The sequence below is a fragment of the Patagioenas fasciata genome, chromosome Z (assembly GCF_037038585.1).
Source record: "Patagioenas fasciata isolate bPatFas1 chromosome Z, bPatFas1.hap1, whole genome shotgun sequence".
In the NCBI taxonomy this organism is placed as follows: Eukaryota; Metazoa; Chordata; class Aves; order Columbiformes; family Columbidae; genus Patagioenas; species Patagioenas fasciata.
Window position 1 is genome coordinate 82,522,097 of NC_092560.1, and position 23,868 is coordinate 82,545,964.

Here is a 23,868-nt window from a genome sequence, read left to right on the forward strand (position 1 = left end):
GGATTCAACCCATGACTTTACCTGTAGCTTCAGTGCCTCCAACAAGAATGTCCCTCTGGATTTTACCATCATCTTCATCTAAAGCAAACCAGCGTCCAACAGGGAACTGGTACACACACTTATTGCCAATGTCTTCAATGATCACCTAAGAGAAAAGAAGCAGCGCATTGCAAAATACACATGGAAAAAGCAACGGTGTTACACGAGGGGTGACAGAAGAGCAGAAGCTTAATGTACACGTTCTCACCTGATGTTTAATATATTCAATACTCAAGCAGATCCCTCCACACTCCCTAATTATTACTGATAGAATTTCAGACAATTGGTGAGTAAGAACCCAGGTTTTATTTTCTTTTTCTTTTTTTTTTTAATACAGTGAACTCAATCTGCATCTCTTGAAGTGTACGAGACCAGATGTCTCTGCCAGCAAGACCATCTGCCTGGCCTGCCGTCCTTCTCTCCAGAGTCCCTTTGCTGGCTGCTCTTCTCCATCAGCCCAATGGCAGCTCTTTTGTTCTGGTTTGGGAACAGACTTTTGTCTTTCCCTCTCAGTTGCAGAGCCTTGTTACAAAACAATAGCAAGGAATTTCAGGACAAATCAAGACCAGCTTGTGTGACCGGGTAATATCATGTTATCCCACTCCGTTACTCCAGGATGGAACCATTGCAAAGACAGACATAAAACCTTGTTGTAGAAATAATTTCTAATTCGGAAGGATTTGATTCTTTGACCTATTTACATGCATATTTTACTGAAACAAGCCCGGAAACAACCTTTCCCTTTAATACTAGATTAGACCATTGTTACCCACGTGGTGTTTCTTGTACCTCCTGCTGAGGCATTTCTTACCAATACATTCTTCTGTGTTCCTAACGCTTGCCATAGAATTACTGTAGATTTTAAACAAGCAGTGAAGGGTACTGTGGATTTTCAGCCAGAAAAGAGGAAATCAAAATCTCTACTTGCCTGCATGGCTTATATCTCAGATAAAGAAAACTCACTACTAGAGATAGAAAGTCATTGCTATTTTTCTCTGCTTTCACAGCAAACTGAGATAATCTGAATTCTGTCCTTTATAATAGATTTGAGAAACCATCCTCCGGGAACCAGAACTTCCTCTCTTGTCACTCATCCCATGCTGCAGCATGACCAGTTCTCATTGTAGAGACATGGACATGGATATGGACATGGACATGGATATGGACATGGACATGGACATTGACAGCAGTGTCTGCCAGGGCTGGGATTGTCAACACAAGAGAGCAGTGCCAGAGTGTTTGAGACAGAAATACATGATGTTCAGGAGAAATATCAACACTCAGATTTGCCCTTCTCAGATTTGCCAGCTGATCCTCTTTGGGTTCCTGTTAAGAGCCTCATTCATGTATTTAGAGGTGGAAAACCTGCTTTGAGTATAAGTCACACTGAAAACCCAGGAAACATGATAAGAACTTCTTATAATGTTTAGCAAGTTCATCTAGGAGTGACAATGCTAGAGACCCCAAATATTGGGGCAAATTAGAGAAAAACATCTATCAACAGTAGGAGATAACTGGGCCGAGTTTTAGCTCATTCTTCCAGTTGCAGTTGCGAAGCGAAAGTTGCCTTTCAGTTAATCACAAACATCTTGGTGGTTCATGTGGCAGAACATCAGATTTGTGTGCTGGATGCAACTAGTCACTGCTTCGGGCTTTGGGACTTAAGCAACCTAACCAACATCAAAAACCATGCCATGCAGACTTCATCTGCAATGTGAGAATGAGGTTCCTTTCCTGTGGGCTCCCCCCACTATTTATTACAGTGAGCAAAACAGCTGTGTTTTTCACCTTCTGCATTTTCTCATGGACAAAAAACACAATAACTTGTAGTACATTGCACGGTGATGCTGGAAAATCATGAGCTAATATTTGCATTTATAATACATTAAAACACTCAGTTATCCACGTTGTACCAATTTAGGGTCAGATCTTCAGTGAATTAAAGCCAGCTGTGTTGAACTACATCAGCAGAGGAAATAAAATCAGATTATGGGAAACAGTCATAGATTTCTCCTTTTAAAATATTCTTTCAACCATTTCACTAACAGCTGTAATACCTTCATGCCTTAGAGCAGGAGATTAAAATGAGGAGGAAAGTGGGAGTGGGAGAAAAGGATCTTTGTGGCAGGTATATCTTTTTTGCTGTGCCAATGATAAACCACTTAAACTTGGTCAAGCTATAAGTCTTTGCAAATTTCCAGTGCATGCAGACTCAACAGATATTTCTTAGATGCTGGTATCTTTAGCATCTTGGTGATGGTCTAAGCCAAAGAGTGAAGGGGGACTTGGAGATCCCAGCTTGCAGAATTCCCCCTCATCTGTCAGAGAAACTGCAGTGGCTGAAACAGGAGAAATACTACGAAAGCAGGCAAATTCAAGTCTCAACAACTGTATTTTCACAGAATCACAGAATGTGAGGGATTGGAAGGGCCCTGGAAAGCTCATCCAGTGCAATCCCCCCATGGAGCAGGAACACCCAGCTGAGGTTCCACAGGAAGGTGTCCAGGCGGGTTTGAATGTCTGCAGAGAAGGAGACTCCACAACCTCCCTGGGCAGCCTGGGCCAGGCTCTGACACCCTCACCAGAAAGAATTTTCTTCTCAAATTTAAGTGGAACCTCTTGTGTTCCAGTTTGAACCCATTACCCCTTGTCCTATCACTGGTTGTGTCACTGAGAAGAGCCGCAAAATCCGCAGAGATGCTCAACAATTTACCTAAACTCTGAGTGTCCATCGTTTTCTAACAACCCAAAGTGAATCTTTTGTCAATGTCTGGAAAGGTGAAAACTTATTTTTGTGCCTTTCTTGGTAACCAGGAACCAGCACAGCCAAGAAATATCCTTGTATTTCTTGGCATCAGACCACCAAGAGGGTAAAAAAGTGAGACACTTTGATGACACAATATGCTGATGTTAAACATCTCAGGAGAAACCAACCTTTTCGAGGAACCAGCCAGCAGAACCACCCTTGTTATTGTGCCCTATATTAATTTTCCTTAACCTTCCCAAATTTGGAGCGTCGAGCGTGAACTTGTCTTCTGCTCCCTTTTCAAAGTTGTCTTTGTCATTGTCCAGTTTCCTCACACCTGAGAAAACATAGTGAAAAAATGAGGAGGAAAGGGTTACAGGCACATACGTGTTTGTAAGTGGGGAAATATTCAGGAATGTCACTACTGACGGAATCAGATATTCTCCACGTACCATCTCTCTGCAGCCAGGATTTAAGGTAAAGGCAGAGGATTTTATATTCTAATAAAAGGTACCTTTTCTTGAGCACAGAAAAGACCATGATTTTCACTGTAATGTCACAGTCACTTACAGCTCTCAAAGTTTTCAGAAGTACACATCCAGATGGCTCTTGCATTTTTTTTTCTTTTCAAACCACCATATTTCCCTTTTATTTTTAACATCTTAAAAAAAATTCCAAACTCTTTGAAAAAAGGGTTTGTTCACAAACTTCAGATTTTGACATTCCAGGACACGGGATTCTTTGTCGCGTTATACAACGGGGATTTATTTTCAAATTAGGATCTCACCAGGGCTATTGGCTTTTCCTGCTCTCATAGGAGCTTGCCTTTATGAAAATTATTAAAGCACTGACCCAGGTTACAACCAACGTTACTCGTGTGTGAGTGATGCTGAGAATGGGACTAAACCTGCCCGAGGCTCCAGTGCAAGAATAAGCGTTAAAGGGAAACTCATCCCACTTCTCTGAGAAAGGGATGAATCATTTTCTAGGGGTATTATTTGCCTGTACAGATATGACGGAGTGCCTGGACATCTGGCTTAAATTTAGACTTTCCCCTTTCAGGTGTTTCCAGTGAGATCAGATGAATCCACTACTAAAAGTCTGGAGAGCTAATCAAGGATGAGTCTTATCCACTCGGTTTCATAATCTCTTCAAGGACACTTGGGAGACATCGTGACATTTCTCCTTGAATTTGATGAGATATGAGCAGTATAAAACAGAGAATTTTTGCTAGCTGTGTGTCCAGGAATTTCCACCCATCCTTCCCCACGGTGTGACCCAGGGACTTTGCTCTGGGCACACGTTTTAGTATTATTCAGGTAAAAAAAAATATATATATATATTTAATAAATTTAAGTTCAAAGTACACTGTTGTTGCATAATCTACATAGGAAAACAAACATAATAATAATAACAATAACAACAACAATAATAATAACAATAACAATAATAATAATAATAACAACAACAAACAAAAGTCTACTACTCTTAGTTTAAAGCCAGTTAATATAAACCTTAGTTAGATTATCTTTCTAGATGGGCAGGCTCAGCCACAACCTGTTCCACACTGCAAGGGCAACATTATCCATCCAAAAGGATGGGACATGCAGCTCTCACTGCATGCACTGTAAATACAGGTTGGTGTTGAATCTCTCAGTGGACTGACCACTTACTGCAGTGGTTTATGCTGCATTTTCCCAGGGTTTGGGTTTTTTGGTGGCAAGTAACTGCAATCATGCTCACAGCCCAACCACGACTGCTGCTCTGCTGATGGAGCTTCCAGGAGCTGCGGATGTGAGAAACCCCAGAGCTAACAACACCATTTGTTGTGCCTTTCACTCAGCCAAATTATTCTGCATTTGCCAGATTGCTGCTGTGTTGTTCAGATCACAGGCCTGCAGAGCGGGAAGAAATATTTTAGGAAATTATTTGCATTTGAATACCTGTGTCTCCTTTCTCACCGAAGATATTAATGAAGACATCCGCATCTGTTCCACTGCCGCTAACTTCACCGGTGAAAACTCGGACCACGTATTTGTTGACTGCATGGAGACAGGCAGAAATCCCAATACATTAATAACTCAGTGATTTGGTACAAAACGTAATAGTACAAACCATTTCAGGTTGCGCTGGTGCTGTCTTGAAAGCACATCTAAATCACAACACCTGGATCCTGTGCACTGAGAGGAATAAAATCCACAGTTGGAGCTCTGATACTTGGGTATTCACTGCCCTGGGCAAGAGGAACAGATCACCCAGTTCCTGGCCTTGACATTGATGAGAGGAAGGTGCAAATTGTGGTGTTGATACATGATCATTATATGAACTTGGACCTTGCTTTTTCAAAACACCAAGGAGTTACGGAGCCAGACTTCTGCCCAAACTCAGACCTGACCCCTCTGGTCCGAATGCTATTCCAGAGCTATTTTTGCAGCTTGGTTTGCATTAAGCCTGGCTGGTGACAATAATCATTTCGAGAAAAGGCCACTCACACCGCAAAAATACAAAAATCTGAAGTTGACCTCTCTGCTACTCTGCCCAGTTCAAAAAAATGATAAGACAGTCCTTTCCGTTTCATGGAGAAACAGGAGTAAAGTCAGAAGTTGTGACATTACAAAGCTACATGATGTGTGGTGCCATACCAAGCAACACATGGGAGAGCCACACCATGAACATTTCACATATGCCATGCCAGTGAGTTTGAGAACCAAGTTCTTCAGAGGGATCAGCGTGGGACTAACTTGACTCCAAAGAACAGCAAAAGTGAGCTCAGCTTCTTCTGAAATCAACGAGAAAACTCCCGTGGCCTTCAGTGTGACTACATTTTGGGAAACATGAGCAACTTTGAAAATACACCACCGAAATCTACCTGACTACCTTGTTCCTCCAAGCAAATTCAATCACGACAGACATTTAGTGCCATGTTCTCTGTGCAGAACCAGTGTTGGAGACAGACAGAAAGACAAAGAGCAAAACTGATCAAGATTAATGCAAAATCTACTACTGAACCATACATGATAATGTATACAACCTCAACAAGGTGTCTGTTATACCCTGTATTACTGAGCCCTGACCAGCTGATACTGCAAGTTTTGGGCTACATCACCTCATTATTTCTGAGTCTTTGCTTATGCAAAAGGGAAAAATACACACATATCTCCCTCCTAAAAATGAACGGGTTTTTTTGCACCATGATCCTTGGTGAGCAACTTTTTCCCTTCAGCAGGTGCAAAGTTAGGGGAGAAGCTTGTCTGGGCTTCCCAGCCAACACAGATATAAATTCCCTAAGGAGCTAAAGACTGTCACAAATCCTGGCTTACGACTCCCAGAGCAGGTCACCTGCCTCCTCCGCCACAATCAGTGTATATTAAAAATCATTCTAAGAGACAGCATACACTGTGGTGCGTGTGCTCCCCCTGAGGCAGAGGATGTGAGAACAAGAGCACAAGAAGTGGTTGTTGGACCATCCCCTGAATTATAAAGATGCGCTCACCTCCCGGGGTGAGGAGTAAAAGGGCAGAGCCCAAACAGAAGGGAAAATCACCTGTCGTGGTTTAATGAATGTGCTCTGGAAAGCCTAAAAATCAAGCTGACATCCTCTGCACCCCATTGCAAAACATGCCACAACAAATAAAATAATAATGATAAAAGTGCAATAAATACTAAATAACAAAGAGCAGGACAGAGACAGGCCCACATAAGGGAGAAAATGCCTTAATGTTTCTCTTTAACTCTTTTGCTTCAGTTCATAGAGCTCTTACAAGTTGCTAGGGATATGCCAACACCAAAGGATTCAATTTGCACTAGCCAAGGATGGAGATGGTGCAATTTAGAGCTCCCATGTGGCCACTAAGCTGCTGTAACTAAAAGTGACCCATTGCACATCAGGATCTTTAGTCTTAGACCACATTATTCAAGAGGTTTTGATCCTTGCACCTCCTCTAGAATAGTTATTCTGATGTCAGCGATTAATTTCCCACTCCACTTTTCAGGGACCACAAGAAACCAATGGGATAAATGGGTCTACAAAGTGACAGGCACCAGCAGCTGAAGTCAGATTACCATTGTAGGATCAGGCTTTATGCCTCTGAATTATAGACCAGAAGGATGCTGAAGACATGCAGAGCACTGAGAACACAATATAGAGAAGAAGTTAATGAAAAGCAATCAGCAGCTGTGACCAAAAACAGGGCAGGAGGGGCACATTGTACGTCTTCTGCAGAAATACAACTGGTCACCAAGAAAAACACCAGTGTAAGATCCAACAGGGTGAAAGATTTCTCAACATTGTTGTATTTCAAATCTAACGTTTACAATGACATCATTTGACAAACTGCAAAGAACACCAAGTGCTCCCAAGGGCTGTGCACACACATGGCGTTGCTGTCATAGTGTCCCTTGTTGGAGTTAATTCCTGAACCTGCAGAGGGGGGCGATGCACTGGGTTATCGCCTTGGGCTGGTGGCAACCACACGGCACTCTGCTGCAAGGGTTTTATGTTGTCTCCTAAAATGCAGGAGAATCTGGGGTGCAGGGCATGCTCTTTCATGCCTCTTCTCGGTGCTCCTTGCAGAGTAGATGTATTTCCACAGGCAAAGCTACTCCAAGAGAGACAATCCTTGGATTAGGTCATAGCACACCCCTGCTTCATGGACCACGGAATCGTGCCTCCTCAATATATTTCATATGTTCCCAACTCTGAAATTGCGTGTGCTCAAGCCAGTCCCCACACCTGCCCCACTCAGCCCTGCATGCAGGACGATTTTAGCTCCATCTTCAGGAAGCAAACAGGGTCAATCCTGAGCTGTGCTGCATTTTTGCCAGGATTTGCTCTCCCTATCAGAGCAATTCAGCACTCAACTGCAGCAGAGAGAGTGGCTCTTCACTCTGCTCAGGGGTCCTTCTGTGCTTCATGCGTCAGCACACCTTACAGAATTGCAAAGTGGATGTGCAGATTTAAATAGAAAGGGATGCTACATCTCAAAAAGACAGTGAGGATTCAGCTGCTAGAAGCATGTAGGAAAAAGCTCTCTTTGCAGCCAGGCAGAGATCTGGCTGAAGTCAAGCACTCTTCATTTTAAGCATGGGTGGATGTTGTTCCCTATTCTGTAAGCCCTTAATTATGCATTATTTAAGACAGTAACATCATCTTTTCAAAAATACCCACTTGGCTTTTTTTAATCTCAATACATAGTTCTGAGTTCATCTGCAAAACAGAGACCAAGATGTTCCCTGGATTTTTTTTTTCCTGAATGCTTCTCCTAACACTGGGTACATGCAAAATGCTAATGTAAGGCTGGTAAAAGCTGTAACTCCATCTAGCAGTTCAGACTCACTGCAGCACAGGCAGGGAGAGGGGAGCTTTCCGAAGAGCAAAATTAGCGGCTTCAGAAGCACAAACTGCGAGATGTCAAGAGCAGAAGAGCTAACAAAAATTCAGCAGCAGCTGCAACACAAAAGTGCAAATGTCCAGCGTGGTTACACCACCTTCCTCCTCTTTACAGCTGAGTGTCTGCTTGGTTAGAGACAATTGGGCTTCCCTGACATCTCTCATCCAACACGCTGGCACACACAAAGCTGTCCCAAGAACGCATTAGGAAGTGTTGCCAGGATGCCGTCTCGGGGAAGCAGTGGGGTGGCAATAACTGATACGACTCCACTGTGTTAATTTAGCAGAGGTGTGACAGCCAAGCAGCTTCTCTGTTACCAATCAACTCAGCCACAGCTTTCAACAGCGAAGAGGAAAGATTAATATTGCACTGTGGGTTAAAGTCAGGCTCTTTCCACTGAGGGCCAAGGGGTTTATTTTGGTGAAGGGCACTGCCAACACTTCTCCTGGAGGAGGAAAGGCATGGGGCTCCTACTCCACAATATACCCTAAGTTGACCTCACTGCCACCTCCATCGCCAACCCAAAACCTCGCCCAGCATCTTTTTATCCAGCCCCAACACCCCTGGAAGCCCTCATGCATCCTCTCTCCTGCCTCAAACCATGGAAAATGCACAGACACATCCCAGCCAAGTCCTTCCATCTGCAAGATGCAGACGACAGCTCAGCCGTGTGATATTCATCTGTTAATGCTGTTTATTTATCGATATGCTATCATGGTCACCTGAGATGCCATAGGATGGAATTGCTTAAGGAAATCTTGCAGCTAATATTATTTGGGGCACTAGATAGGGTGTTTTTTGTGCAAACTACTGAGTTTGCAGCAGCAGGAACACCAGATTTAGGCAAGGGAAGAAAGGAAACTGTGCTTCATTACTTAGAGTTATCATCCCCTGCAGGGCACAACGAATTCCCTGCTAGACATCCCTGCCTACCTGTCTTGTGCATGACCCACCATGGAGCAGGTCAACAGCACAGCATCCAACAACTGAGAGGTGTCACAGCCTTCAGAAACGAGTCACATTGGGTTAAAAGCAGGGAGCTAAGTCAGAAGCAGTGATGGATTCTTCTCATAAGGCAGCTTTTAGCAGTTCTCCTTCTGTTTTCACAGTGCTCCCAAGGGTGGCAATGTCTAAGATCTATCCTGTGTTGCTCAGCTCTGAGCAGGCAGGTTTCAAAAGACACAAAGCGGGGACGGGTAGGGGACAGGCAACGCTACTGTCTCTGAATTGCTGCTGGCAAAGAAATACATTTGTATTTAGTATGAAAAGCAAAAAGGATTGTTGCTAGAGGCAGAGGCAAGAGGCTGGATCTGCAGACAACTCACAGTTTCAACCTGACTTTGCCACAGCCTTTTTTCACACGCCCAAGAAGGTGGTTTAACATCCATATGCCTCGGTTCCTCGCTGTCAGATCGAGTCAGTCATTCCAGCCCACCAGAAGTTGTCTGACAAAATCTCTTCCAGATGGAAAGCACTGACTTGTCAAAATGGAAGCTCCTTTATACCACTTCTAACAGCACATGCCTCAGTAACTGCTGGACCTCTTGGTCAGAGCAACCTTGAAAGGTCAGACAGTCTACGGTTAGGTCTTGAAGCTGGGATCTGACCTCCCAACACACTTGGTTCACAGACCTTGAGGCGTTGGAGCGAGTTGAGAGAAGGGAACGGAGCTGGGGAAGGGGCTGGAGCACAAGTGTGATGGGAGCGGCTGAGGGACCTGGGGGGTTCAGCTGGAGAACAGGAGCTGAGGGGAGACAGGGACACAAAGAAATGGCCTCAAGTTGCGCCAGGGGAGGTTGAGGTTGGATCTGGGAACAATTTGTTCCCCAAAGGGCTGTGGGGCATTGGAACAGGCTGCCCAGGGCAGGGCTGGAGTCACCATCCCTGGAGGGGTTTGAAAGGTGCACAGATTGGGTTCTAAGGGACATGGGTCAGTTGTGGACTTGGCAGCGTTGGTTTAACAGTGGGACTCAATGACCTTGAGGGTCTTTTCCAACCAAGATGAGATGGTAGAGATGCCTTACTGCATTTTCATACACAGCACTATCTCTGGAGTTTCTGCAAATACTGCAGAGAAGAAAATTCACCCAGCTGTAATCATTACACCACTCGCTAGTGCAGTAGCAGGGACCCTAGAGATAGCTATGCAGAGCAAGACATAATGAGAACCTAAAGCAAACCCTGTAAAAGCAGAGGAGTCCTGGTGAGTTCACCAGGGGCTAGCTGTCTCTCAAAATTATGGCCTGTTCTTGCACTGAACAACTGCACAGAGTTAAGGAGACTTTTTTCCCCATCCAGCAAAGCCTTGAATTCAAAGGATTGGTTTAGAGCTTGAGAATAATTGATCCCTGTCAAGAGTAATTGACAACTACCTGTCTTAATGAGCTGTGCATTCAGAGGTGGTGAACAGCTCCTTAAACTGAGGATTCAAACTGGAAATGTAAAGCACAAGCACAACAGGAACTCAGGTGATGCTGATGAGAAAGAGTTTCACATTGCTTTGGACACGAGCGTCTCTGCCGAAACACAGTGTTAGTGGGGGAGGAATGCTGAAGAACCTTTACATGGTTTTGAGCACATCATCAGAGGCAGCACCAAGGATGCAAGGCTTGACATGAGGAAGAAATATATTACAGTGGGGGTGGTGAAACAATGGCCCAGGTTGTCCAGAGAGGTGGTGGATGAACCATCCCTGGAGACATCCCAGGCCAGGCTGGACGGGGCTCTGAGCAACCTGAGCTGGTGAAGATGTCCCTGTCATGGCAGGGGTGGCACTGGGTGGATTTTGAAGGTCCCTTCCAACCCAAACCATTCTATAATTCCATGAATCAGCATTTCATTAGTCTCAGATGACCTCTCTAAAAATATGTTCTTCAGAAAAAGATATTTTTGCTGCCTCCCAAGGAGGCATAACACATGTGAAAAGGAAACTATAATGTTTGCTCCACTGAATATTATTTTATCCTAAACCACTGCCTTGGACCCCTCCTATAATGAAGTCAGATGTTTGGTCTCCCCATCCAGCCCAAAGAACGTGAGATTCAGCCCAATTTTTTGTGATTTTTACATGAAATCGAAGTACGCATCAAAACAGTTAAATATATTAGGATTCAGCCCAGATCATCCATCTGCAAAGCCTGCGAGAGGCAATCTACCACATGCAGGAGTCTTTGCTTGTAGGGTATGCTAAACTGGTGTTCCTACTGAGACTTCAAAGTGATGATGACATTTTGAAGCGAGTTTTAAATGACCTTGCTCAAGAGGCAATAGCAGTGTAGTTGTTGAGGCGTGTAGCTTAGCATGGGCGACCCACCTTGTGACAGCAGCTCAGAAATGCTTGTTCACCTAATTCTCCAGGATTTCTCATTATTTTTCATTAGTTCAGCCCCAGGGCGGGAGTCCATGAGAGAAAAAAAAAAAAGGCAAAAAAAAGCAGACATTTCACAAAAGAAATATCTCCTTCCTGCTTTCCCCAGATCTGCTATTACAAAATTGGCGAAATCACTGAAAATAACCCCTTGGGTAAAATATTTCTGCTGAGAATGAAGAGTAAAATAATTTTACAATATTATTTAAAATCATATTGTTATCTCTGTGCTTCAGTCTTGCTCTGTATAAATTATATATTTAAAGAAAGTGACTTTATTTCAAAAATGATAGTTGGAATAATTACAATATCTAAACATATTTGCCAAAACTATCCCATTTTCACAAATGTGCTGCACTGTTTTGTATTGTATACATATAGGTCTATATGCCAGCCACACACAAGTATTTCTCATGTTTCTCCAAAATCTTTTATCTTTAAACATGAGATCCTTTATATGAATTACAGATATTGATTTCCATCCCATTTCTGAGCTCTGTGCATCTTGTCTTCCTAATGGCTTACAAGCCACCAGTGTTTTTTACTTCTACATTTCAATTTCTCTGTGCCCTTACTCATTTTTAGAGACAAAACAATGGGTAAAAAATATGTTACCAGTAAAATGTCCACAGTTGACTTGTTTTAGACATGGTAACATAAGACAGGCAAATTTTGCAGGGAGAATAAAATCCTTATTAAACCAATCAAAGTATTTTTGAAAAGGAAAAAAAAAATAAAATTGGACACTCAGTGTGACAAATAGCATGACAGTTTTTTCCCATTGTTATCAATTGGATAGTAAAAATTGTTACTCCTTCTATAAACCTCGTTTACTGAAAATCTCAGCATGCAGCAAGGCCTCGTCCTTAATACAGGGAGTATTCACCATTATTCAAAAGTAAACAACTCATATTTATTTCATAAATAGATTTAGCTGCCTTTTCCTGTGCTGATTACACACTTCCAGTTCTCAGTGTAAATAAAGATGAGTTTTGATGAGCAGGCAACACCTATTAATATTTCAACCCCCCTCCTTCTACATCCTCAGAATTAATCTTTCCAGATATTCTGATCATGGAAGTTGCCAAAACGTAACACTTCATTTTGAATCATGACCCAGGGGAGACAGGAGAGGAACCAGTCCCACCCTCCAGGCCCAGTTCTTCATAAAATGAGGCTGCAAAGCCCACAGGGCACCATCGACCGGTGCCTTGCCTCCAAAGTGCTGTTCCTTATCAGAGCTTCCAAGTACCAGCGTGTTATCGAGAAATATTGGTCACAGCTTCAGTTCAGACCCAGTCCAGCCCTTAGGGACATGCATAACCCATTGGGACAGGAAGGGTTTAGCTACTGATTCAAGGTCAAGCGTGATCTGAAAGACATATAGATGAGGTTGATGTTCTTGGGGACATACTTAAGTGCCAGTGTTGGGTTAATGGTTGGACTTGATGATCTCTCCCAACCAAAATGATTCTATGTGCATACAACACCTGCTGCCACAAGTGCTTCCTCAAGCCACAAATGGGTCAGTGTCTCATAAAGCTTTAAGTCAGCCAACATTAAAACTCTAGACAACGAACTGTGAAGTCTTAACACAAGCATTCTCTCAGAGGAGAGAAATCATACAGTTCACTTTCCCAGCTCAAATACACGAGATTTGGGTCCTAATGGATCTAAAAACCTCAGAAAACATCTAGGACATGTTAACTCTATGTGTCCCCCTCTACTCTGCCCTGGGGAGACCACACCTGGAATATTGTGTCCAGTTGTGGCCCCTCAGCTCCAGAAGGACAGGGAACTGCTGGAGAGTCCAGCGCAGCCACCAAGATGCTGAAGAGAGTGGAGCATCTCCCGTGTGAGGAAAGGCTGAGGGAGCTGGGGCTCTGGAGCTGGAGAAGAGGAGACTGAGGGGTGACCTCATTCATGTTTACAGATATATAAAGGGTGAGTGTCCCGAGGATGGAGCCAGGCTCTTCTCGGTGACAGCCAATGATAGAACAAGGAGTAATGGGTTCAAACTGGAACACAAGAGGTTCCACTTAGATTTGAGAAGGAACTTCTTCCCGGTGAGGGTGTCAGAGCCTGGCCCAGGCTGCCCAGGGAGGTTGTGGAGTCTCCTTCTCTGCAGACATTCAAACCCGCCTGGACCCCTTCCTGTGGAACCTCAGCTGGGTGTTCCTGCTCCATGGGGGGATTGCACTGGATGAGCTTTCCAGGGCCCTTCCAACCCCTGACATTCTGGGATTCTGTGATTCTGTGCTTACACAGATGCTCTCAAAAGTGACCAGGCAGAGAAGTCCAGCACAATGCCTGCAGAGACTCATGTACCGCCTTTCCTACCTTTGAAGGAAACTGTTCTGTGTCTCTCTCTGAACATGGTCTTCTCAGACCCACCATGAACATTAACTGTCCAAGTCTCCTTGGGTGATCTCATTAACTCCGTCCCAGACAAGGATAGACCAATGATTTGAAGAAACTTGTGAGAGATTAATGGACTGGGGCTGACCTGCAAGTTGCTCATTTGAACTTCTCTCATTTGTAATTATAATAAATTTTGTTGCATTTTTTAAAGGCAAGGCTACCCTCTGCATGCATAAGTGCATAGGTACTTTTCACGACTCAACTGGCTTTACAGGAATCCAGTTCCCAATCGCTCAGTGTGACCTTACAGCCACTACCCCTTAGGACATATCCATGAAAACTCACAGATGCACCATATATCAAACCCAACTCATGCCAGAACTGACACAACAATTGACCTTCCAGTTCAGAACTGGTTCTTGTCTCAGCAAAGCAGAAAACATGCAGATTTAACCCCAGATACAACATGGCTACACTGACTCTTGTCTTGCAATCTATTTTTTAAGTAATATGAATAAAACCCAAAACAAAACAAAACAAAAAGGTGACCAATGCCTGGTACCTTTAAGTATGGAAAAGATGTTAATGTAATGGTGTTGGATGCTCCCATCCCCAAGGTCTGGGTGTGCCACGCATTCTGACTGCCCTGCTCCTCAGTAATGTGATTGTAAACACACTCATTGTAAACACATTCATTTTTAATAGAGCAAATAAGACTAAACCATACCTAGAAAAAACAGAGAAAAGAGGAGTTTTGCACTTTGAGGTCACACACGTGCTTCTGTCCTACTGTGAATACGCAGCTTTGAAACAGTTTGACATGAGCTGTTGCCCCATGAACATTTACAGCCCTTTGTGTTCAACTTCAAACAATTTCATAGTGCTGATGGCCAAAGAGCCAACTGGAAATCAGTCCTTGACTCTCAGCCTCAGCAGGCTGGTTGCCAAGACTTGATCACAATTTGACAGGTTAGCATAAATTGAGATCACACAGCAGACTGAATTAATTTTCAGGTGTCTGTGCTCTTTAACTTGGTTTTAAGGAGTAAGCAAGTGCCCTTCAAGAAACAATATTCCTGCTTTCTGTCAGTAAAAGAGTGAGTATGGAGAATTGTTTTGATTAGGGAGAAATTTCAAGGGTGAACAAGAACAGTCAATATGTGTTGGTTGCACATAACCACAACTTTTTCCCTTGATCTGAGGAAAACTGGGGGCCACACTGTGGATAACCTAGACTAAGCTCAACCAGCCAAATAGTGGTAACAATCTGTTGTGACCACAGAAAGAAGATGGCTCATGGATAAATAACGTACCATGTAAGCCAACAAAACCTCACCTCCTTTTATGAATTAGCACAAAAAGTAGCCTTGCAAAAATATTCCAGTATTACACCTTCAGGCACTCTTCAATCCACACGAAGGCCAAATCTTGGGACCTCCTGCTCTACAGCTGGGTGATAAAAGATGTACCCATCACACACAGGGTTGGAGAAAGACACAGCCCAGGTGTCCCACCTGCAGTGGGTGCAGAGCAGCTCCAGGGCTGCAAACCACCGAGGAAAAGGGAGTGAAATCCAACCAAATGAGAGTCATAATGGAGTGGGAGACACAAGGGTTTGTCCACAGAGTGGCACGAGTGATTCATGACTAGTCTGCAGGCAACAGGCTAGGAACAGATTCCCAAACTTCATTTTCTTTTGTATCTCCGTTGGGTTACTGACCCAATTAGTGCTCTTCTCCCCCACCACTTTGGTAGGACATCCGACACCCTCCGAGTGATCGAAAACCCACCATATTCAAAGGAGAATGAGCACCTGACTTCAGCTTCGAGCCGGTCCCTTGCATAAAGGCTCAGCCACAGTCATACAATCCTAAGGCTTCATAAACTCAAGCGAAGCAGAATAAGGCTGAACAATAGCCCTTCCTTGTAATTAATACCTGTAGTGTAAATTAATCCAGGCTGCCAATAGCAGCTGCTGGGTAAATAAGAATCTGCAGCACTATCGCTGTCAAAGGGCCATGGGCATATGATGCTGTGGATGTGAATACAGGGAATAAAGGATCATTCAAGCAGGAACATTTAAAATGTAACCTGTTCTTCTTGAGAAATGTGTGGCACTCAACAGGGAACATGGAACCATTTTATTCAGATAAGTAAATGCAGTCACTCAGGCATCTGCAATCACTGAGGCATCTGCAGTCACTAAGTGTTCCTGCTGTCCTTGGTAACTCTATTTGGACCATGAAAATAACTCTTTTCTGTTTGTGTGTCCAATGTTTCAGTTATATGTGGGTTGTTTTTCAGAACATACTATTTTCTGTAATTTTAAATACAGTCTCTATTTTCTTTTTCATTTAAATTAAGCTCTTCAAACTCTCAGCCCCACAGGGATTCTCTGGCTGGCCTGTGCCCCTTACCAAGAAAGAGTCTGACTCTTCCCACAGCTTGGTAGGTTCTGGTCCAAGCACCAACAATCTCCTTCAAATGTGTTTCAAATGCCTCTACAGAGGTTCAACAAACTAGAAACAAGACCAAAGAAAATTAATTTTTCTCCAGTGTACATCCCACACATATCACAGAGAAGATGCAGGTCCTAGCAGTTCAAGTGAGGAAGGTAAGTCCTCATGACAAAGATGAGAAAGTTCTCCAGGAGAAGGTCAAAGGCTGAAGATGTTGCAGAAGAGGGAACACTAAGGAAACTTCTTTGTTTTACCTCCAGAAACAAATCGGACTGTGTCTGCAAGTGGAGCATGAAAACAGAGCACAAGACTCAGGTCTGTAACTATAGTTACTGGGAGGTTTGCAAAGAACTGGAAAAAAAAGGGGGGAAACAGTGATTGAAGAGATGTGATTAAAAAGGAGAATAGTATGGCACTGAACTCTGCTAATGGGAACATGGACTGAAGGCAGAGAAACTTCACAGGCACATAAAATCACCAAACTGCATCATTATTCATTTATCTAGTAGCCTAGAAAATATTAATACTTAAAGTGTAAACAACACTGTTTAATCCATTCGAAAGAAGAGGAAACAAATAAACAGAAAAACAAACAAAAAACAAACAAACAAACAAACAAAAAAAACCAACACCAACACAACCAAATTTAGGGCAAATGAATTATATGTACAAAGAAAATCATATCACAATCTAATTTCAGACCTTTACAGATCCAGAGGGAGCCAAATGAATTCAGATAAATTTACATTTGCAGTTGATAGTTCACCTCAGCAGCCTGAGAATGTTTATCTTTCATTAATTACGGTTCAAGGGGAACCGCAACCTGAGACAGCCGAGCTAACCCTCTCGTCTTACAGATTCAGACCTGCCACCTGGACGGCATCCAACCCTTCACCCGTGCCTCTGGCCTCAGCCCAGCTCCCTGCGTTTACACAGGCAGCCTCAAAACATCCAAACCACCCTACTCAAAAGTGGGGTTTTCTCCTGATAAAAGCGATGGGAACGGATGCGTTTTTTGACAAATGCCTGATTAAATCTCTACTTTCACGCTCTTAAGGCAAGAGGCAGTCTTATTTGTATTTTTCCTGGATCAAGCATGCAGTGAATAGTTGATATACAACCCAATAACAGTTCTCCAGAAGATCGAGCACTTGAGACTAGGTTTTCTCCTGCTGAAATGAAAAGTTGTTCCAGTAATTTCCTTAGACCTGCACTGATTTTTTTAACAGCTGAGGGTTTAGCCCGCAAATCTTTTCCTGTTCAAAGACAGGTGTCGAGCAGGATGGAGGAAATCAAATGTGATCCTTTGAATCAGCTCTCCCAAGCAGGAGCAATAATAAACTCAGATAAACTGTTGTGTCATGTAAAAATGTATTAAGATTGAACAGTTGACTTCCTCCTCCAGGGAACCTCTCACCAATTGTGTATTGCTTTGATTCATCCACTACCTTCTCCAGACCTCTCCTGCCCCTCAAGTGTCCTTAACTCTTCAGTTTCACAAGTCGAACCGATAAAAGAGCAGCAAAAGCCTTTGGCACACACAGTCCCAGCAGTCACTGGGTGGGTTTTTGGCAGGGCATCTCCAGACGTTATCTCATTCCCTTGTGGCAGACGCCCTGGAGGGGTCTGCATTTATAACATACTCCCACATACGTTTTTTGTCAATGAATGTTATTAGTGAATGTTAACTCACACACAGTATCCTTTAATGCTTACATCTTCAACATATTGAAGCCATTTTAGGAGGTCATATCTTAGTAGACAAAAATTATTTAATAATTCAGGAACAAACAGTGTCATGGTATATTGTTTCACCGTTAATTTAGAACAGGACCTCAATAAAAAAACATGCTTGGCTCTTTCATACTATCTGTTGATGCTCAAAGCCCTGTATCAAGGCTGGCAATAAAATATTTTTACCAAAAAGAAAAAAAGCTCCTCAGTGGTCATGCCAGCAACACTAATGGAAGAAATCACTACTTATTCTCAAAAAATATGTGATACTAGCAAAGGTACAGGTTTCCCTTGGACCTGTGGCTAGCTGTGCCCCAAATTAAGCTCCCAGAAAGGAGTTGTGCATTGGTGAGGTCATCAGGAAAACACAACTCGGTTTCCTCATTAGCACTTTCAGATAAACTGCTGACATACCACCTGAGGCTGGTTTGCTGGCTCCACTTTCACGTCTCGATCGTCTTCCCACTCACGTTACATGCACTATACATCACCACATGGCCTACACGTTGATATCAATTTGGGAGTACATGTCTGGTTTGCAAGCTGTCCTGGCTTCATTTCAACATCATTAGCTTAAAACCACTCTGAAAAATAGGCACTGGTTCAATATGGATATCATACGCATACAGCAAACCGGAGTAGAATTACAGTGAGAGGGTTGGCTTGTTTATGGAAATTTCCTGCAGGTCATCACCAGAGCCTGGAAACACTTAACTTTATACACAGGGCTGCAACCGCACTACCTCTTCTGGTAGCACACAATGATACCAGCTATATCTTCCAGGGTGGGATGCTCCTCATCTGTATGTAGCCACTTAAACTAATTTAAAGTAGTCATTGCAGATCCTTCAGTACACAACCAATGAAAAAAGCTTCCCCAAATAGCTGTTTATCCCACCCTAAGATGTCAGGTCTGACACTGGAAGAAGGAATTACCCTCTGGAGGCATCTTGCATCTCCCAATTTCTCTCTTCACTGACTACAAAGAAAACTCAGATTAGTGAAAACTATACAACTACATTTTATATAGAATCATAAAATCACAGGACGGTTTGGGTTGGAAGGGACCTTCCAAGCTCATCCAGTGCCACCCCTGCCATGAGCAGGGACATCTTCACCAGCTCAGGTTGCTCAGAGCCCCGTCCAGCCTGGCCTGGGATGTCTCCAGGGATGGTTCATCCACCACCTCTCTGGGCAACCCGGGCCAGGCTCTCACCACCCTCAGGGACAACATTTTCTTCCCCACATCCAGCTTGAATCTCCCCTCCTTTAGTTTAAAACCATGGTCATCTGAAAGCAACCCCATCTGTTCTGACAGAACACCAGAAAGTTGAGCTTTTTGGAAAACCCTTACTTTTGGGCACATCCATGGGATTCAGGCTGCCGATGAGGTCTCTGACATACAGCCCGTCCCCGTCCTCCTTGCTCAGCCAGTTGTTGCAGGGGAAGTAAAACCGGAGGTGAGGTCTGTTCATGTCGGTGACGATCACACGGTCAAGGAACCAGCCTGCGTTCAGTCCAGTGTTGTCGTGCTCAATCCTAGAGGAAGAACAATCCTGGATTTGGTACTTTGATTAAGACTGGCCACTAGCACTATAATTTTGTGGAATATTTTATATTAGGCAAGGCTAGAGGAACCATACCAAAAAATGCTTCTAGAGACCTGTCTATCTGAAGTGTTTCATAGTACTCATGGGCTTTTTCAGGGTACTTTGAAAATAAGAACCTTCCATATAAATTTGTGGTTAGATATCATAGGTGCATATGTGGGCTTTTATCTGCAAGGCGATGCACACAAACATACACATACCTGCACGCTCATTCAACATATGCATTCATTCACCTCACACTGTATAGCTAAAACATAAGTGGCTTTCCTCCTGCCCTGTACCCCTTCTGCTCGTTTCTCTTCTTATTTTGTTTTACCTATTTCTTCCCGTTTTCCCAGCCTGCTTTGTACTACTTAGTAATTTTTAATTCTATACAGGTCAGTCAGATGGTGGTTAAACACAATAATTATCATTTACATTATACTAATTTAGTAAAACTCCATTTACCTCCATCAGGACATAAAAATAGTCCTAAACACCTTCTCCATGATTGCATATGACAGAAATACAATTCTTGGTGGGGAGCGTGGATAGCTATAAGTAATACCGCAGGTGATTTCACGCTTCAGTTCAAATCTTAGGCAGTAAACAAGCTTTTACCACCCTTTAACTTCACCTTGATAGGAGCACGTTAGCGAATAATGAATAAAACATGTCAACGCTAGAGCCTCTACAGCCCGTCATTCGATTAGCGCCTTGCAGAGCAAGTAGTGTGGTAAGAACGTTGTGCGGGTACCTTATTTTCTTTATTTGTCCAACGTTATTGGTTTTTACTCTGAACACGTCTGTTTTGCTCCTCTCAAACGCCGTGCTGCTCCTGTAATACACACACACCAAAAGCTATGGTAAGAAAATAACAACCTTGTCAGCAAGCACATGTTGTGGCCTGACAGAGTGCTAGTGTTTAAGGATGAAGAAACGTCACTTCTAGCACTGGGTAGACCTACTTCTCTGTGCCTTCTTTCCCATGACACGTTTTGGATGCCCTAAGTACTGACATTTTACGGACTTTTTTTCCCTTCTCGATCTCTAAGAATCCTTCCAGAGGGTGAGGTGTAAGCTTTGGGGGAAATGCAATGCTGGCCCAAGCAGATGCAAACCTTGGATCACATTCCATATCGCCTCCAAGAATAAAACATGACAAAGTTTTTTCAAAATCCTCAACTAAATCACCCATAGATGTAACAGCTCGGGCAATCTGTAAGACTTTCCCATCACCAAGTGGCTTTCAGAGGTGTCTAAAAACAATCTTCAGCAAAGATATTTCATGGAAGTGCCAATGAAGCAAAAATGAAGAACTCCAACTTTTTGGTAACACCTTGTCTGTGATTCCTCAGCTCTGCTAGCCCACCCATTGTCTGCTGAAACAGAGGTAACAGAAAAAAAATCAAAACACAAGAACAGGAGAGGGTGGAAAGTGCCCACTTGGAGTGGTAGAGCCAGATCTTTGTTTTGTCCTTATATATGAGCGCTTGTTGGCCAGCCAACAAGGAAGACCTTGGTGAATCAAGACCCCTGCACATCTACCTCATTTGCTGTGTCCTGCTCTCAGAGGTGTCTTCTCTTGCCATCCTAACCCCCAGTATCGGGTAGACCAGCTCTTGGTGGTGCAGCAAATGTGGTCCATAGCCTGACAGGTTCCCTGCAGAGCTGTAGATCTGCCCAGAGCTCAGCCAGAGATAAAAACATCCAAATGCATAAAAAGTTTCTTTCCACTTCCATCTTCCAGCATTTTTTAATGACTATTGGAACTCCCTCTGCAGCTTTCTCATGTGATTTGTATTTCATTAGCCTGTAGATCAGGAGCTGAGGGAAGACCTTGTCTCTCTCTGCAACTGCCTGAAAGGAGGTTGGAGCCAGGGCGGTTGGGCTCTGCTCCCAAGGAACAAGCGACAGGACGAGAGGAAATGGCCTCAAGTTGCGCCAGGGGAGGTTGAGGTTGGATCTTGGGAACAATTTCTTCCCATAAAGGGCTGTGGGGCATTGGAACAGGCTGCCCAGGGCAGTGCTGGAGTCATCATCCCTGGAGGGGTTGAACAGACATGGAGACGAAGTTCTCAGGGACATGGCGTAGTGGTGGACTTGGCAGTGTTGGGTTAACAGTGGGACTCAATGATCCTGACAGTCTTTTCCAACCCAATTGATTCCACGATTCTATGATTCTTTCAAAGCAAAATGGCTGTAGGACAGGGACCAGTTTGTTTGTTTGTTTATGAAGAGTTAAGTGTGCAGTTTGTATTTCACAGGTGCAAGTGAAAGGCAATATAACGTATATAACCCGGGTCAGTGGATGAAGAATTTAATTCCCAGTTCTGCCTCGAGCCTGTGGTGTGATCTTTGGTGAGAACCTCCGTCCCTTTTGAGCTCATATTTTCCACAAAAACAGTATGAATAACACCAAGGCAAAACACATCCTTTCTATGAAGACATGACGTCTCCCACCTGCCCTCCCTGATGGTCCCAAATTTCACCTGGTCCGCTAAGCATTGATGTCAATGATTCAGCAAGGTAAAATCCACAAGTCATATTAAAAATAACAAGAAACCGCAGCACTTCAGCAGCATAAAGCCGCAGTGACAAGCAGCTTGTACTCAGAAAGTTAATGAATATTAATAATCCGAGCAAGAGGGTTAAGCTTTTTCAGCTCTGCTTTCCACATCACAGAAGGATCTGCTCACACCTTGGTTTAAATGTTATTTCATATTGTTCTGCAAATGTACGCACAGCCTCCTCCTCCATCCTGCTGTTCCAGGCACCGCACCAGGACCATCGCTGCTACATGAAAAGGCTAAAACAGTTAACCTTGCCGTGAAGACAAGAGACAATTAAATCCAGCCCAGACTCCCCCGGTCTGCCTGTCAGAGAGAAAACAGTCAGCGAGTGCAAGGCAATTAGTTTGTCAGGCTTGAGCGAGCATCGTAATGACAGCGGCTTCTCCGTGCATCGGCTCCAGAGATCAATGCACCACTGCGGACTGCTACGGAGAGGGCACAAAAAGATTAAGCGAGACTAATTAGCCCAAAGCTTTCAGTGCACCAGTCCCAGTGGCTGCTGGTTTACAGTAGTCCTGCCACTGTGCTGGGTTGGTTTTGTTACTGGGATGGTGGGACAGTGGTGGGGAGGAAAGCCAGTATCGGAGGAGCACCAGGCAAGCATCCAAAAGTGCCCATCGAGCAGATGCGTCTTGAAAGAGCTTGGGGCAGCATTTGGAAAGGTGATAGTGGTCCAAGTGTCAAACTCCTGGGAAGCCTTGCTGTTGAAAAGTAGGAAGAACTTGATGAGTCCCTTCTCTTGAGGTGAATATGCAGCATCTAGTATTTAGGCTAGACATGAGGAAGCAATGTTTGACACTGAGGGTGTCAAGACCTGTCTTAATGAGCTGTGCCTTCAGAGATGGCTAACAGCTCCTTAAACCAAGCTTCAAACTGGAAATGCAAATTACAAGCACAACGGGAGTGTGGGGGATGCTGATGAAGAAAGATCTTCACATTGGTTTTGGCCATGAACACCTCTACCAAAACATAGTGTTAGTGGGGGAGGAATGCTGAAGAACCTTTACATGGTTTTGGGCTGCACATCATCAGAGGCAGCACCAAGGACGCAAGGCTAGACATGAGGAAGAAACGTGTTACAGTGGGGGTGGTGAAACAATGGTGCAGGTTGGGCAGAGAGGTGGTGGACGAACCATCCCTGGAGACATCCCAGGCCAGGCTGGACGGGGCTCTGAGCAACCTGAGCTGGTGAAGATGTCCCTGCTCATGGCAGGGGTGGCACTGGGTGGATTTTGAAGGTCCCTTCCAACCCAAACCGTTCTATGATCACAATCACAAAAAAATTGAATGCTTTAAGGAAAAAATCCAATCCTTCCTTCTAGCATTGTTCCAATTTTTCCAGTCAAAAGCAAACAGGAAAAGTGAAAGAATACCCCATGGTGGATGGCTATACAGAAGTTTATAAAAAAAAAAGAAATTACATCTGGACCATCTCAGAGTCTGATCCAGGCTGGGGCTGGGGTAAGGAATTCATGGCCTGATCACCATAAGGAGCTTGTTACACCAAACAGTGCACCATACTGGCTTGCACAGCTTCAGTGATAAATAAAGCAGTGAAAAATTGAGTTGGAAATTGCAGCACTAAATTTCCAGTGTTCAGGTTGACTGGA

The 23,868-nt window shown here is 43.8% G+C and overlaps 1 protein-coding gene across 1 annotated transcript in view; it reads right to left on the bottom strand.

Annotated features, from left to right (window-relative positions):
• Positions 1-23,868, bottom strand: part of LOXHD1 (lipoxygenase homology PLAT domains 1) — a 154,923-nt gene that overhangs the window by 106,087 nt on the left and 24,968 nt on the right. The window contains exons 3-7 of the mRNA XM_071802711.1: positions 20,443-20,523; positions 19,451-19,635; positions 4,729-4,827; positions 2,974-3,122; positions 22-145 (exon numbers count right to left, since the gene is read on the bottom strand). Coding sequence (XP_071658812.1) covers positions 22-145; positions 2,974-3,122; positions 4,729-4,827; positions 19,451-19,635; positions 20,443-20,523 — 638 coding nt within the window. The remainder of the gene's footprint in view (positions 1-21; positions 146-2,973; positions 3,123-4,728; positions 4,828-19,450; positions 19,636-20,442; positions 20,524-23,868) is intronic.